This window comes from Drosophila elegans, unplaced genomic scaffold (assembly GCF_018152505.1).
Source record: "Drosophila elegans isolate 14027-0461.03 unplaced genomic scaffold, ASM1815250v1 contig_814, whole genome shotgun sequence".
Taxonomy (NCBI): domain Eukaryota; kingdom Metazoa; phylum Arthropoda; class Insecta; order Diptera; family Drosophilidae; genus Drosophila; species Drosophila elegans.
The window spans coordinates 6,550,327-6,565,507 of record NW_024546167.1 but is presented as its reverse complement, the minus strand read 5'-3'; the positions used below and the strand labels follow the sequence as shown (position 1 = coordinate 6,565,507).

General features: G+C 39.9%; 2 protein-coding genes across 4 annotated transcripts; one reads left to right on the top strand and one right to left on the bottom strand.

The window, feature by feature from the left end:
- The first annotated feature begins 149 nt into the window (after positions 1–149).
- LOC108138147 (kinesin-like protein KIF14) lies at positions 150–15,171 on the top strand. The gene is made up of 2 exons (XM_017260219.2): positions 150–1,717; positions 13,147–15,171. The coding sequence occupies exons 1-2, from the start codon at positions 275–277 to the stop codon at positions 15,040–15,042; spliced, it is 3,339 nt and encodes a 1,112-aa protein (XP_017115708.1). The 5' UTR covers positions 150–274; the 3' UTR covers positions 15,043–15,171.
- On the bottom strand, positions 4,002–10,010 carry LOC108138151. Of its 3 annotated transcripts, none has more exons than XM_017260227.2 (2): positions 9,742–10,006; positions 4,002–4,204 (listed from the first exon to the last, which is right to left on the bottom strand). In XM_017260227.2, exons 1-2 carry the CDS (start codon positions 9,896–9,898, stop codon positions 4,050–4,052), a joined length of 312 nt encoding a protein of 103 aa, XP_017115716.1. In that variant the 5' UTR covers positions 9,899–10,006; the 3' UTR covers positions 4,002–4,049. The 3 variants fall into 3 exon arrangements, with proteins under 3 accessions (XP_017115716.1, XP_017115715.1, XP_017115714.1); XM_017260226.2 differs by lacking the exon at positions 9,742–10,006 and adding an exon at positions 4,889–5,067; XM_017260225.2 differs by lacking the exon at positions 4,002–4,204 and adding an exon at positions 7,270–8,127 and having other exon boundaries at positions 9,742–10,010.
- Positions 15,172–15,181: the final 10 nt, after the last annotated feature.

The following is a 15,181-nucleotide window of genomic DNA, read 5'->3' as shown; positions in this document are numbered from 1 at the left end:
TAAATACCATTTTTATAACTGTCTAAAAATTACGAAGTGGTTACACTTTAAAGTGACCGTTAAAAAGTATATAGTTTAAAATCAAATTTTTCCCATCCTTAGTACGTTTCGGCGTTGCCAGACCTCGGACCGTTCAATAATATCAACCCTGCTTTGTTATCGGCCGACGTCCCTCACTACGAAAATCAACAAACAACGACGCCGCGCAATAATTCGAAACTTCTTGCAACTATTGATTTAAACTGAAGAAAAAGCATTAGAAATCCTAGGAAAGATGAGCAACAAGAGCACTCCAGTGCGCCAACGCATCCAGCAGTTCCAAACACGTGGTCCGCAAAAATCAACGCCGGCGTTAGTGGGCAGTGGTCTGCGGAAAAAAGTTCTGATGACGCGGACTGAGGATCGGGATCGGGATCGTCCGGATCAGCTAAATACGGCCTTCAGTGGAAGCACTCCGCAGCCGAAACCCAAGCCCACGGCCCTAAATGCCTGCTACACACCCTCGTCGCTCTACAGGAACAATACCCATACACCCGGGAGACCGAAGACTCCCGGCACCGGAAAATCCAGCTGCAGCCGGGCCAAGGATCGCGACTCCCTGATGGAGTCCTGCCTCAGTGTTTCCGAGGACAGCAACATGATTGTGGCGGTGCGGGTGCGCCCACTGAACGCCCTGGAGTGCACACGTGGTCAGGTCACCAATGTGGTCCAGGTGCATGGCAATAGCAACGAGTTGACCGTGCAGGCAGGCAGCAGTGCCGATTCCTCGGCCGGCGTGACGCACTTCTTCAGCTACGACCAGGTCTACTACTCCTGCGATCCGGAGCGAAATAACTACGCCTGCCAGGTCAAGGTCTTCGAGGGCACAGCTCGTCCCTTGATCGACACCGCTTTCGAGGGCTACAATGCCTGTTTGTTTGCCTACGGGCAGACGGGTTCGGGTAAATCCTACAGCATGATGGGCATTGAGGCGCTGGACGATGCCGCTCTCGATGGTGGACCGCCGCACGCTGAGGCGGGCATTATTCCCCGCTTCTGTCACGAGCTGTTCCGGAGGATTGAGGCGGTGAAAAGGCAGGAGCAGCTGCAGGTCGAGGTGGAGGTCAGCTACTTCGAGATCTACAACGAAAAGATCCACGACTTGCTGAGTGTCCAGCATGCGGCTGCATCAGCATCCGGGGAATCCACTCCCGTCCAGCAACAGCAGCAGCAGCGACCGGCTTTAAAGGTGCGCGAGCACCCCATCTTCGGACCCTATGTCGTGGATCTGAGTGCCCATTCCGTGGACTCTTATTCGGCGCTACGCAACTGGCTGGCCGTGGGCAACTCGCAGCGAGCCACTGCCTCCACGGCGATGAACGACAAGAGCTCTCGCTCGCACTCCATCTTCAATATCGTGCTGAACCTAACCGACCTGAGCAGCGATGATGGCCTGTCTTCGGACACGGACTCCGGCACGGTCTCCTCGCTCCGTCAGACACGGCGCAGCAAGATCAGTCTGGTGGATCTGGCGGGCAGCGAACGCATCAGTGTCTCGGGATCGAATGGCGAGAGGATCCGCGAGGGCGTCAGCATAAACAAGAGCCTGCTGACGCTCGGGAAAGTCATCGCTGCTCTGGCCGATTCCCGCAAGGCCAGCGGGAACGGACCTCAGGGATCCGGAACACCCAACACCTTTGTCCCTTATCGGGAAAGCGTGCTCACCTGGCTTCTGAGGGTGAGTGTTATTACCTTTTCTTGTACTTATCAACTGGGTTAGTAGGTTGGTCTCCGTTGATAATACCTTATTCTATTGAATGTCGAAATCCCCATAGAGCATTAATTATAACCAATGGGGTACTCTATATCGTTTGAAAAATATATTCCACTTTTTAATCGCTGGGAAGTTAATATTAAGTTGAAAGTTATTTAAATTTTCAACAAAGGTTACCACCTATGCACTGTATGAAAGTGGTTACCTACAATGTACAATTCAGGCATATATTAGTTTTATGGCCTATAAAGTCCAGAAAAAACATAAAACAAAGTTGTTTCCTTCCCTGACAAATTTAAAATAATTTAATAAATAAATAGAGAAATTTTCCGTACTTTTGCCATCTCCAACGGATCGGTTATCAACACTTTCGCTTTGATTAACTGGTGGGCCACGGAATGAGGTCTCCGCACAATCAGTAATTACCCGGAAAGCAATCAGTACCTATAACTGCACTGGGTATGCACACAACATGTTGACCTCGGTGGAAAGTACCCACAAAAATTGTAAACTGACAAATGTTTATATAATCATAGCCACCGCTTCCATCGAATTGTTGAGCAAATAACATGATATTTGGCTTTCCGTAGATCTCGTGATGCTTGAACTCACTCTTTGTCTCCATGCCCATTGTCTAAATAGATTTGATCTCGTGTTGATGTGTCGTCGCCCTGTCTTTTCAGACCAGCGAATTCGCTTTTATAAAGTCTGAAATTTGGCAAATATGTAGGTACTATGACAGATTTGGTGTTTGCTCATTTAATTATATGTTATGCTAATAACTTCAATTAAAATGTAGCTACAAAATTGTATGAAAAACATGGAAAGGAGAAAGATATCAACTAAAGATTAGATTGGGTTTAACTGAGGCTTTTAGGATAAAATATGAGATGTTTCCTTATGTCAAAACTTAAGTTCATCTACCATTTGTTTATTTTTTTAATTTCTAGATAAAAACACAGACCCAGTTTAATATTTATTGTTGTCTTATCACGTTCGAAAATGAAGCTTTTTATCTTGGCCTTAAATTTGAATCAAAGACACCTCCCCGCGCCCCAATCAATTGAGTGATTAAAGCCTTCTTATCATACATATTTAAGCTCATATCTATTTCAACTTCTGTCGTGCTTTTTTTTTATTTGCTTATAAAATATATGAACCGATACAAAGGCACGTGTAATGAATTCTAGAATATTATTTTTTAAGAAGGTAATAAAAAAAGAAAGCAGATTCTTTATTTGCTTTCAGATTTTATTTTTCGTTGTTGTGATTTTATGACATTTAGATAAACACCTCGTAAAAGATTTGTTTTTACAATTAAAAAATTGAAGGCCTTTAATCACAGCAAGATACCAAGTTTTACCTTTTAAGTTTTATAGATTTAGTCAAAGCTTTTATACAATTGAATTGTAAGTCTGTTAGAGCCTTGTTTGCAAATATCATGACTCAAACAGTTGTTTTTTTAAATTTTATTACATAAACCCTTTAGCTTTTTTTTCAAAATAATAAATATTTGTTTCACGATTTTAACCAATTGGCTTTAAGTTTTCCATAGCATGTCACATACTTACATATGTTTATACTTCAAGTTAACAACTGCTCTCAAAGAAAAATCACAAGCTGTTGCCCACTTTAGTAATATGTACCTTGACTATTGATATATTACAAGGTTTAGTTAATCCATCAACAAGAGTTTTATATAATAGTAATCTACGTCTAAAAAAAGGCGCACTTTACTTTTTACGGCGTATTTTATAATCACTCTCCATGTTCGATGAGTAATTACAGGGCGCCAGAGTGAAAGGCTCTTGATTGAAGGTACTACAAAGTCCAAAGGCAAGTGCCTTTTCTCCCTAAAACCCGTTCCACTATGTGTTGTTTATTGTCTAGCCACTTGAATTTAAGTTACGGTAGTATGCCCTTGAGAATCCTAACTTGTTTCAGTTTAAATATATGGTCTTTGCCATAAAAGGTGAGGACAAATATTTTGAACGACGCCATGTTCCCAATTGTATCGTAAGCAAGTTAAAAGGAACCCCTTGGGATCTTTATAAGTAAAACGACAAACATTGTTGGGCCACCTGGAAGACCAAGCGACCTTGTTCGAGTCCATATTAGATTGTACTTTTTGCTTTCCATTGTTTCTATGACTGACTATCTTTTAAGTACTTTTCCTATCTTTGCATAATAAACACAAGTTCCATGTACATCTCTTTGCCAACCCAACGATTTAAAAATACTTTGAAGATAATGTTCTTTTTTATTGTATTTTATTTTTTCCTGGTGTACTCTGGTGCTAAAACAATATAACACTTGATACGTTATCGCGTCTCCTAAGTTGCGACACCAACAATTTCAATTGTTGCTGTCGTTGTCGCCTTTTTCCACATTTACAGGCTGTAGGCTCGCATTTACAATTGCCCTTGCTCAACTTTTTACCGTCCTTATGAGCTGCAACAACAATTAGAACACAATATGAACAATTAACAAATATAGAAGATATGTGGAAACAACATATTTAGACATTTTATAAGTTCCGTATACGTTACTTAAAATCATTTAGCTTTTGCACACAAAACACTGATTATAAACAAAGTTAGATAATATATAATGCCTAGTAAAGATATAAAGAAAAGTTATTTGTTACAATCTATAAGTTAAATATAACTTTATAGCTAGAATTTAGCATCAAGTACTTTTTTTTCATTGATTTAAATATATAAACTAGTTATAAACTCGTTTCCATCCCATATATAATTGGATTCAACCTCTGTTTTAAATAATTAGATTAATTATAGTCTTAAATTCTTTCAATCGTTTCTGTTTATAGCGGCAATCAGACACCGCTCCATCATAAAATCCTATACAAATTTAAGCTAGCCCATTATTTAATTTTTAAATAATTCAACATTTGATTTTTAGGTGTTGCTTTTAATTTGTAAACGTTAGGTGGCATTTTAATTTAAGTGGTTTTCTTTTATTAAAATATTTTGACCAAATTGTTTTTGCTATTTAGATGGTTAACCAACTGGGATAAATATACCTTTATGTGAGCGCAACAAACACAAACATAAGGAATTTAGTTTAAAACCTCACAATGTTTTAGTATTGTCAACAGTATTTATCTTAATTCACCTTGCGATTTCCCTCCTGTGGAAGTTCTCAATTTTTTTAATAGGCGGTTCAGCATTTTTACCGACTCCTTACGAAATATCCTTTTTGGTACGTTTTTTTTTATTTTTTGTAAGTATTATTTTTAAACTCTGTATGACCTTCACATGGCTGCAAGAACTTTGAAACTGGAAATGTCGAGCTCCAAGCAAGCTTTCTAAATAAGTTCCCAGCAAACTTATTCGTGTGCAAAGCCCGTAGAAACCGCAGTGAATTTTTAATCAACATTTCCCGAACCCTCTACGGTTAGCCACAAGCATTGTCTAGATAATGGGCTGATGTGGGTTCCAAATATGCATAATCCAGAAACATCGACTTGCATGCAAATGGAGTACGGTTCACACCGATTTGAAAATATAAAATACGCAAAGCGTGCCACTGCATGACTACGTCATTGTATTACTTTTATTATTAGCAACAGGTGAGGTCTGTCGGCAATGTGAATTTCCAATTAAGCCACGTTTTTAGTTCACAAATTAACGCTAATTAACCGGATCGATACAATGTGGCATTTAAATAAATATAAAGCCATAACAATATGAATAATGTCAGAAAAGCTTTAAACCAAATTTTGTTGCTAATTGAACAACACTCATGATTTTTCACTAGAGGCAGGTCTTTTGCTATTTAAATAATCAAGTAATATATAATGAAGTTACGAAGAAGAAAAATATATGGAAAAGCGAAAGTTTAGTAAAATTATTATACTTTAGGCACGTTTGCATTATGCAATGGAACGTGTGCTTTCGATTCCAGTTTCTAACCAAACAACAATTGTAATTTAAGTCAGCTAGTAATTCTATAATTCGCTCTTTCACCCTCCTATTCTATTCTATTCTATTCTATTCTATTCTATTCTATTCTGTTCTACTACCTGAACCAACTGGTTAACATTGAATATAAAATGAATCGAATTCATTGTATAAACAACTGACTTTATGGCTTCCCTCCATGAGTTGTTTTTCTCAAATCCCACTTTCCCCGCACACCCCATTGCAGCACAGACCAATGCATACTCATTCATATATATACGTGGATATATGGCATGTGGGGCGATTCACAATTTGATCATCCCCTCGGGGAACCGGGAGAAAGATCGTTTTAAATTTTGATACCCTGCTGTTCTTGACATTCATGATTAAAGATCCCGGCTAGCTGATCTCATCAACTCGAGTCAAATGTTCATTGCCCTAATTCAATTCAGTTTAGTTGAGTGGGAAATAATTGAAGTAAGGTTATGTTTGGACAAACTTTGATTGTTTAAGCGAGAGATCTAGGAAACTATTTGGATACTATCGCATGGTCAAGTTCCAGGTCGTTTTATTAAGACTCGAGGTTTTCTTTTTCTGGGTCAGAATCAGTTCCCAGGGTAATCTATTAAGCACCGACCTTAGGCATCAAGTATTTACCCAATTTGATATTTATCTTTTATTTAACCTGGGGAATATTTTTCGATTAGTCTACGAAAGACATATTAATTCAATTAGTAAATTGGTGCGAGACGAAAAGATTTCCGTAGAGATTTGGGAATTTTTTGGAAAACTAAACCAGTTTCAGTCGGTGGTCTAAACTGACCCACCTCAATGTAAAGTCCAATGGTAATTTAAAATCGTTGACTAGTTTAAGGCAGTTTTTCCGAAAAAATCTTCCACTTTCTCCTTTTTTTAGTTATTAATAATTCCTGCTATAATAATATTAAATAAAAACAACAGCTTTAAAATTATATTTTTTATAATTTGTAGTTTTATTGATTTATATATAATTTAAATTAAACATTAATATATAATATATATGATATATAACATTGTATAAATTGAAAATTTTCTCGATACCTGCAAGCAAATTTCTTCACAAATCAATACATTTTTTGATCAATTTCTTAAACAACTAATGCAAATGTTAAATCGTTTTTATATTATTTCCGTCTTTCTTTTTGCACAGTTAAGCGTGAACACCAAATAACCTAATAATATTTTCAGTTTTTCTGTAATTATAAGTTGCGTTAACAAAATTTAACTTGGCATAAAATTTTAAAACATGTTCAACTTTTACATTTATATCAATATTACGATTAATTTTGACACTTGCTCGGACTGTGCAATAATCAGTTGGTATTACAATAAATATATGGGGAATGTCTAATATAGACAAGGATACAATAAAAATCGGGGTCCAAAGTATATACGTAGCTACACATATATCGAAAAAAAATAATAATTATAAACCTTAATTTTCGCCAATGATGCATTTTCTGTTGTTATAGTTTATATTATGTTTTGTTTTTGTATGGTATACCTGTAACTGATCCAATTAGGTCGAAAAAAAAGAACGAAAAAACACAATTATAGCTTTAACAATTTTCTACTGCTGTTTACTCAGTCTCTCGTACGCAAAATAGAAAATTCAGTTTTTCTGCTAATTTTGCTTCCCTTGTTGTGTTTTGTATATATAGTGTTTTTTTTTTTTGGTTTTACCTATTATTCATGTTGTTCTCGATTGCCTAAGGTCAAAAAAATGCGTTGGTCAAGCGGGGCAGGTTTTCGTTATTTGATTTCTTTCATCGTGCGCTGTTTGTTTGTCGGTAAACAAATTATTGTTTATATAGTTGTACATAACTGCGAAGTTGGCGTAAAAACGAAGTTGTAGTAGATAATTGATAAAGGGAGTTGTAAATTGGTATCAAGTTGTTCTTGCTCTTGTAAATGGTAGTGTATTCGCGATGCGGAAATGCTGGGGCAACCATTCAAAAAAAGGGGTACAGTCGCCTTGGATTATTGTGGCAATCTTCGTCTTTAACAGCTTTTTTCTCTTTTCTCCTCTGATTTTTCTTTGTTTTTGTTGTAACTTCAGGTTTTTTCCTCTTTTCAGGTTTTTTTTTCTTTCCTTTCTTCTTGTTGTATATTTATATATATGGCATTTCGCGAATGTCTGTGGGAATCGCCTGCAGTAGCGTCGTCCCGCTCCCTCTCACACCTTGCAGCTCTGGGGGGCGGCAAGGACGGAGGACACCACCTCGTGGCTGTGATTGTGGGCGTGCTCCAGCTCATGGTCGTGCATCTCCTCCTCGTCCTCGCAAATGCTGTCATGGTGCTTCCGCTGCTCCCTCTTGCGCATGTAGTTGATGAGCGGCCGCTTCTTGTGCTCCTTGCAGAAAGGACAATCCTTCCGCATTTGCTTCTCGGTTTTTATCTGCTTGCATTTCTCTGTAAGCAAATGAATAGGATAGGACCATAGTTAGTTAAGGTCGCACTATCAGTTTGCCCTCGTCTATATCCCGCTCTCTGTTTTGGCCTACGTGCCCACTGGAACGCCCTTCTGGGCCAAACAGCTGATTTTTGACTACGTGACGTCGCTGCTTACGCACACGGCGTCACGTCGCCATCGATGAGATTCGGCTTCCCATCTCCGCTTTTAAAAGGTCTGTCGTGACCCTGTGACCCAAACAGCTGTGTTCAAAATTTTAGATTATTATAAATTTTAAAATCTGCGCAAAGCCCAACTGTACGAAAAAATTTTTTAAATTAAACTGTTGGTAATAAATTTAAGCAATACCGAATTTTTTTTGAAGATTTTAAAGGGTTTAATTAATTTTTTGAGAAAGCTAAAATTTGATATTGTTCCATTATTATTTATTTAAACACAGGTGCACGAACGCTCGGAGTGCTTAGGTGACCTGGCTACGTTGATTATGCTATTTCCCTGATTGCTCAATTGACCATGTTAAATGCTAAACGGATATTGTTGATTAAAGCCCAGCCGATCCAAGTCAAAAGAGTCTATTTATAGCCTGTGATAAGCGACCTTGCATAATCTGTAATTATACTCCACACAGTACAAAATTATGATCTTTTGATTTTGCACTAAAAAGTAAAGATAATACTTAACGATTCAGTTTGTTATATAAAGCTTTGATTTTGATTTTTTTGTGTTGCATGATCTATACACTCTTCAAAGACAAATTTTCATCGATCAAAAGATATCTAAAATATTATTTTTTTTTTCGGTGCACCTGATAATGCAGAGGGCATAATTAGTCATATACTACTCGGATAAAAGCAACAACAAAAGTTTACCTTCCGCACACCTCAGTTTTGTTATTGCGCTTTAATTTTAACACACAAACACAATGAAGCCCTGCTTTATTTGTCTTCCACCAAAAAGAATCCATTGTCCAACCACCTGCTCAACTTTTTGTGAGCCATTTCTGGAGGTACAGTCATGCCTGTCTATTTAATCATCGTAAACAGATCGAATGGACTCGACTGACCTCCATAAGTTTGAGTTTAATCACCTTTAAAATAGCCATACGAAGTATATTTTTGTTTCATTTATGATTTTCCACGAGATACGATATACCCATTTGTTTACCTGCATATCATAATTGCGCTTTAACTTTAAAATGCCGGAAATTTTTGACTGAACCTTGTCTACGTGTTTATAGCTGCTATATGCAATTAAGCGCCAATATCTTACAGCACGTGGATTTAAGCCGTAAATATGTATAAAAGGAGGGGGGCTTTGATAAGCCAAGTTGCGCCGAGAAACTTTAGACACCCTGTGTTTGTGCGCAAAAAATTAAGGCGTGTTCCCCGCACACATACACATGCGACCAAGAAATCAGGCTGGCTATTTATAAATTCTTGCAAAAACAACAAACAACACACGCAATTCACAAATACAACTGAGGAACGTGCTTTTTTCTTTATCTCTTGTTTTTTTCCCCAGTGCATTTGCGCGTATACGATTCAAAGTTTAACGCTTTTAACTATGGTTTGGATTACCGCCTTATGGAGATGGTCTGACCAAAAAAAAATTACCTTGCACTCGACTGTAGCAATCTTTGACCGCATGAGGGGATGTGGTGGATTCGAGGGTTCCGTAGGGAAACTGCTCGTAATCCCGGTAATATCCGTTGCGCATCGAACCGCCATATGCCATCGTAGTATCGCTAACGCAGAATCCCCAAACATCCATGTTGGAAATTGTTTTTTTTTTTTTGTTTTTCTTATTTTTCGCCTTGTAAGGAGCGTTGCAACGCTATTGATTGCGATGTGGGTGTGTTTTTCTCTCTTTTTTAAAGCGCGCGTTGTGCGAGGTCGTTTCACTTTGTCGTCTCTCTGATTTCTTGGGCGTCCAATGAACTCAGTTTGAATCACTTTGCTTCTGCTTTTGAATAACGCGTATTTTGTTAATGCACTTTTGTGTGGAATACCAAATCAAGGTATCGGTATCTGCTATCTTATGCAGTGGTTTGTATATTTCTTTGAAATTTCACCGAAATTCGATGTACTCTGGTGGATGTCTCTCATGAAACTGAAAGCCGAACGCTAGAATTACTGCATTTTTGTAGCCGTCGTGCCTTCGGCTCTTGTTTTTCTGCTGACTTCGTGTTTCCACTATATTTACTGCTGTGTTTTTGTGTGAATATGTGAGGACAGACGAGGTCAAACAAATAAAACATATGACATTGTTCAATAAGAACTGCTACATTTTAGTCAAAACCTCATTATCTTATGTTTGTAGAACTTTTTTTTTAGGTTAGCATGTCTTCGTAGGTTTCGATGTTAGTTGTTTTGAAAATAGATATCCGTTGCCGCAGTTTACAAGAAGGTTTCACTTCAGTTACTTCGAAAAAGGTTAAGAGGTCATTAATTTTGATTTTTTCGTTACAATTTTTTTTTTATTTAAAGAGAAAAGAAAATACAATACAATTCCTATTGTTAGGAAAAAAAACTTTATATTTTGGGATTTTTCTGGTGATACCGTTGTACCCGCGATTGTATAAATATATGTGTGTGCCTGTTTATAAACATGTATATATGGCATTGTGTTTTGTTGTGTTTTCGCGTCTCGTGCTTTTGTTGAAACTTGCACTTCCACCCGAACCGGCCCCTTCGAGTGTTTCCACAGTGGTTACAGCTCTCACATGAGGCACAGTGGGACGCATCTCCTTTAATTTATATTTTTTTAAAATCAACCATTTTCCTAATGATTCACCCTGTGTTAGTTTGTTCATTTTTAATAAATGTTAATTAACTGGGGGCATGAAAAATACTCTTGGAAGTTTTTCTTATTAGCAACCAATATTAGCAACCAATTGCTAATACCGAAAAGATGACGAAAAACGGTAGTCATGAGAGAGATTTGACCGAATGTTTGCCGGCTGATCATCTGGGGATTGAGATATATCTTAATAAGGTTCGCTAATAACCGTCTAGACTTGCAGGCCGACCATGTGCCGATTTAGCCTAATTTATCAAAAGGAATTCGGTTACCCCATAATGAATAAAAATAGCACAAAACAGGTAAAACCACAGACTGCATTATTTTCAGTTCGCTAAAGGTTCGGCGTTTTCCTACGATTTCGTAAATTTGCGTAAACCTAGTGTTAATAAAGGGTCTACGTCATTTTAGCCGGTTCTGATCAAAGTTTTTGTTGTATTTTCGTTATAATACATACCGCCTTTTTAGCGGATTTCTGCGGTTTTAGTTTGATACACGCGAATTTCGGTCATTAACAGAGATCGTGACAGATTTCTAAAGGTGGGAGGACGTTCAAAACCTATATTTAGTTCAAAATGTGGTTATATGGTACGTTTTGGTACGCGGATGACTAACGTCGATTCCCGGCATTGATTGATTTAATTTGCAGTTAATGGACCCAGTTTCAGACAATCAGGCGGCCACGACAGGCCCCTTGAGGACACTTAGAGTTATGGAAATACTTTTTTGAGCGAAATCGCTTTAGTTTCGACCACTGTGCACGCCTACGCCGCTGCTGCTGCGCAGTTTGTGTAATCATCCATCCTCTTTCCGATTCGCTCTCTTGTTTAGCCCACGGTGCTGACCTGCTTAATCAAACAAGTGTCACTTACGCACACTGCCAAGAATGTGTACTAAATAGTTAATACAAACCTATATTTGAATACATATGAGCAATGTACATTGTACACAGCAACAAAAAGACATGGATCGGCACAATATTGTTTATTTATCTAAATTTTTCATATGTTTAACATTGGCCTACGGAAATTATCATATTTCCGAGTTCAAATCCTACCTCTTCCCTGAGAATTTAATTAAATTTTTTTCTGCTTTGAAAACATCTGGTTTAAAATTTTTTAGAAATTCTTAAAATTTACAATAAAATAATTTAATTTGGTTCTGAGGGGTGAGAACAAGTAAATTTATTTGGCTGGCACAACAACTTGTCTATTGTCGTCTTCCTCCTCGCACTGCAGTTTCTGATAAGTTGGGTGATAATGATCATCAGTAGGTGCCTTTGTCGCGGTAGTTTTACGCAAACAGATGGGTGGAGCCTTATCAATTTGCCCGTGCTTATCGCTTCAAGCCCACAATTGAAAACACATACTCGAAGGTTTTAGATTGTCTATTTTCCATTCCTTGAGATTTTCACGCATCTGTTGTGAGTGCTTTTGAGTGCCTCAAAGTCGCCATGGGTTTATTACTTACCCCTCACATACGGGGGTATATCGCTTTTACGAAAATGTTCAAGAAGTAGAAACCAATTTTGTCTTATCAATATGATTTTATGGTATTCAATAATGGAATGTCATATAGCGGGACAAGTTCTTTGAATTGTTTGATAAGACGCTTCGAAAAAATATATTTATTGAGACTCTTATTTATTATATTTTATTCAGACCGTATTTCATATGAAACCATCCTTATCACATCGAAGTTAAATGGACCATTTTCAATAACAATTCCATATTTATTCAATTTATTTAAAAATTTGTCGCTTAAATAGGTTCCATTTGCACTCGAAGTTTTATAATCCAAATGACTTTAACAAATGGTTCTTAAAGAATTTTCTTGATTTTCAAGAAAAATCTTCTGAAATAAATAGATTTAATCCAAACTCATATATTAAAAATTATTCATATTTAAATTTAATTAAGGGGGACCGATTATTAAAAATGAAACCGACTTATCATAGTGATTTAAATTAATTTATTTGTTACATTTATTTTTCTTTCATCTGTTCTGAGTAGATGTTAAATTAAATATTACATACTGACCGCTATGAGTAATGCTTTAAAAATATGAGGTTCCGTTTGCCATATTGACCCTGCAAATAAATAGCTTGATTTACCTTAGAGATTAACGTCCAAACAATACAATTAGTCACCTGAAGACAAAATGCATCCCAAAATGCGTCTCAATATACATATGTATGTGTTGCTGTCTCCTCTTTCCAGGAAAATCTCGGTGGGAACTCGAAGACAGTCATGTTGGCCACCATATCGCCGGCTAGCCTGCATGCGGATGAGACATTGGCCACTTTGCGGTACGCCTGTAAGGCGCGTTCCATCGTCAACCGGGTGAAGGTGAACGAGTCGCCACACGACAAGATCATCCGGGATCTGCGCGCCGAAGTGGATCGCCTGAAGTCGCTGAGGAATGAGTACGAACGCCAGCGGCGCTTATCCGGCAACAATAACAATCCAGTGCCGCGTAAGATCATCATCGAGACGTCGGTGGACGAAACGGAGGTGGAGGCACTGCGTCAGCAGCTGGCCGAACGGGAAAGGGAACTGAATCGGGCCCAGAAGTCGTGGATGGAGAAGCTCAAGGAGGCGGAGGACCAGCGCAAGTCGGAGCTGCGTGTCCTGAAACGTCGAGGCTTGGCCCTGGAACTAACCGCCGAACAGAAGCAGGCCTGCTTGGTGAATCTCACCGCGGATCCCATACTGAGTGGCACCTTGTTCTACCTTCTGCCGCAAGGACTGGTGCGCATTGGCAGGGGTCGTCTGCCAGGAGGGAGTGCCAACTCCCAGCCGGACATTGTACTAGATGGCCCACTTGTGGCCCTGCAGCACTGCAGCATCGAGCACGAGCGCGGTGGCAAGCTATTTGTCACTCCCGGCAGCGAGGACTTTGAAACCTATGTGAACGGAGAACTTCTGCAGGAGCGACGTCAGCTGTTCCATGGTGACCGACTAGTTATTGGTGGTTCCCACTATTTCCGCATCTCCAATCCGTTCTGCTCGCAAAGGGGCAAGGCGGAGCACCCAGTGGACTTTCAGCTGGCCCACCAGGAGATCCTGCAAAAGCAGGAGCAGCAGTTGCGTTTGGAGTTGGAGGCGGAGAAGCGAGCGGCTCTGACGCGGATCGAACAGGAGCGGGCCCAGCATGCCCGGGACTTTGAGGAGCGGCTGCAGTGCCTCGAACTGGAGCAGTTCAAGTACAAGTGCAACAGCGAGATGTTGGAGACGGAGCGCCAAGCCTTGGCCCAGCAACAGGAGCATACTCCCTTGAGGCAGGCGGATGCAGCAGCGTCGACGCCAGCCCAGAAATCCACCATCCTAGAGGACATTCAACGCATCATGCTGAATCCCTCGGAGGAGAGTCTGCATAAAACACAGCTGATGGTCAAGGAGGCCACCCAACGCTGTCGCCAATTGGACCTGCCCTTGGAGTTCCGGCAAACCCAGACGCCCGATGAGTTTGGCCTGCTGCGCACTGTAATCCTGATCCTGGACAAGCAGCGTGGCCTCAAGGCTGAGTGGCCCACTGCCCGCTTGGGTGTGTGGTTGGATTTGGTCAGGGAACAGCAGCAGGAGAAACTGAATGCCAAGACCATTTTCCAGAGTGTCGAGGTTGACTGGGAGCCCCTGGATGCGGACCTCAACGAGACGCTGAGCGACACCCACAACTCCAGTCGCATTGCCCTGAACTTGAGTGCCATGAAGGATGTGCTGCTTAATAAACCGCTGAAGAGGCTACTGAATGTGTCCGGCAGCAGCAATACACCATCGCCGGCCAGCCAACTGGTGCAGTACACCAAACGCCTGCTGACCTACGATCCCGAGGAGACGCCAGGCAGCCAGAGTAGTTTCACCGCCCTCGTTCACCAGGAGCTGCAGGTGATGCAGCGATCCGCCCAACGACTGCAAAGGCACTGCGAGAGGGCCCTGCTCGAGCGGGAGAATCAGCAGGACGGCGGTGTCCTGGCCGTCAGCATTCAGGAGGCACTATCCCGGCTGGACACCGTACTCAATGGAATGCACACTTCGTTGGCTCGAGCGGAGGCCACTGCAAATGTCACCTCGCCGACAAAAACACAGAAGGCAGTGCGCTTTCTTATCGATTGACGGCCGATTAGTTCCCACCTTGGACTAGATTTTATGCTGCAATGTGCTTTGTGTTTGTTTTTATGTTTTTAAATATATATATATATATATTTTGTATTGGTTTTTAAAAATAAAATATTGATAGCACCAACAATAATAA

Bases quoted from the DNA above. Each gene is read 5' to 3' on its own strand.
- LOC108138147 (XM_017260219.2), top strand. From the start codon at position 275: ATGAGCAACAAGAGCACTCCAGTGCGCCAACGCATCCAGCAGTTCCAA. The intron at 1,718-13,146 runs GTGAGTGTTATT...TCCTCTTTCCAG, and splicing joins TGCTCACCTGGCTTCTGAGG to GAAAATCTCGGTGGGAACTC.
- LOC108138151 (XM_017260225.2), bottom strand. From the start codon at position 9,898: ATGGATGTTTGGGGATTCTGCGTTAGCGATACTACGATGGCATATGGC. The intron at 8,128-9,741 runs GTAATTTTTTTT...ATTTGCTTACAG, and splicing joins TTGCTACAGTCGAGTGCAAG to AGAAATGCAAGCAGATAAAA.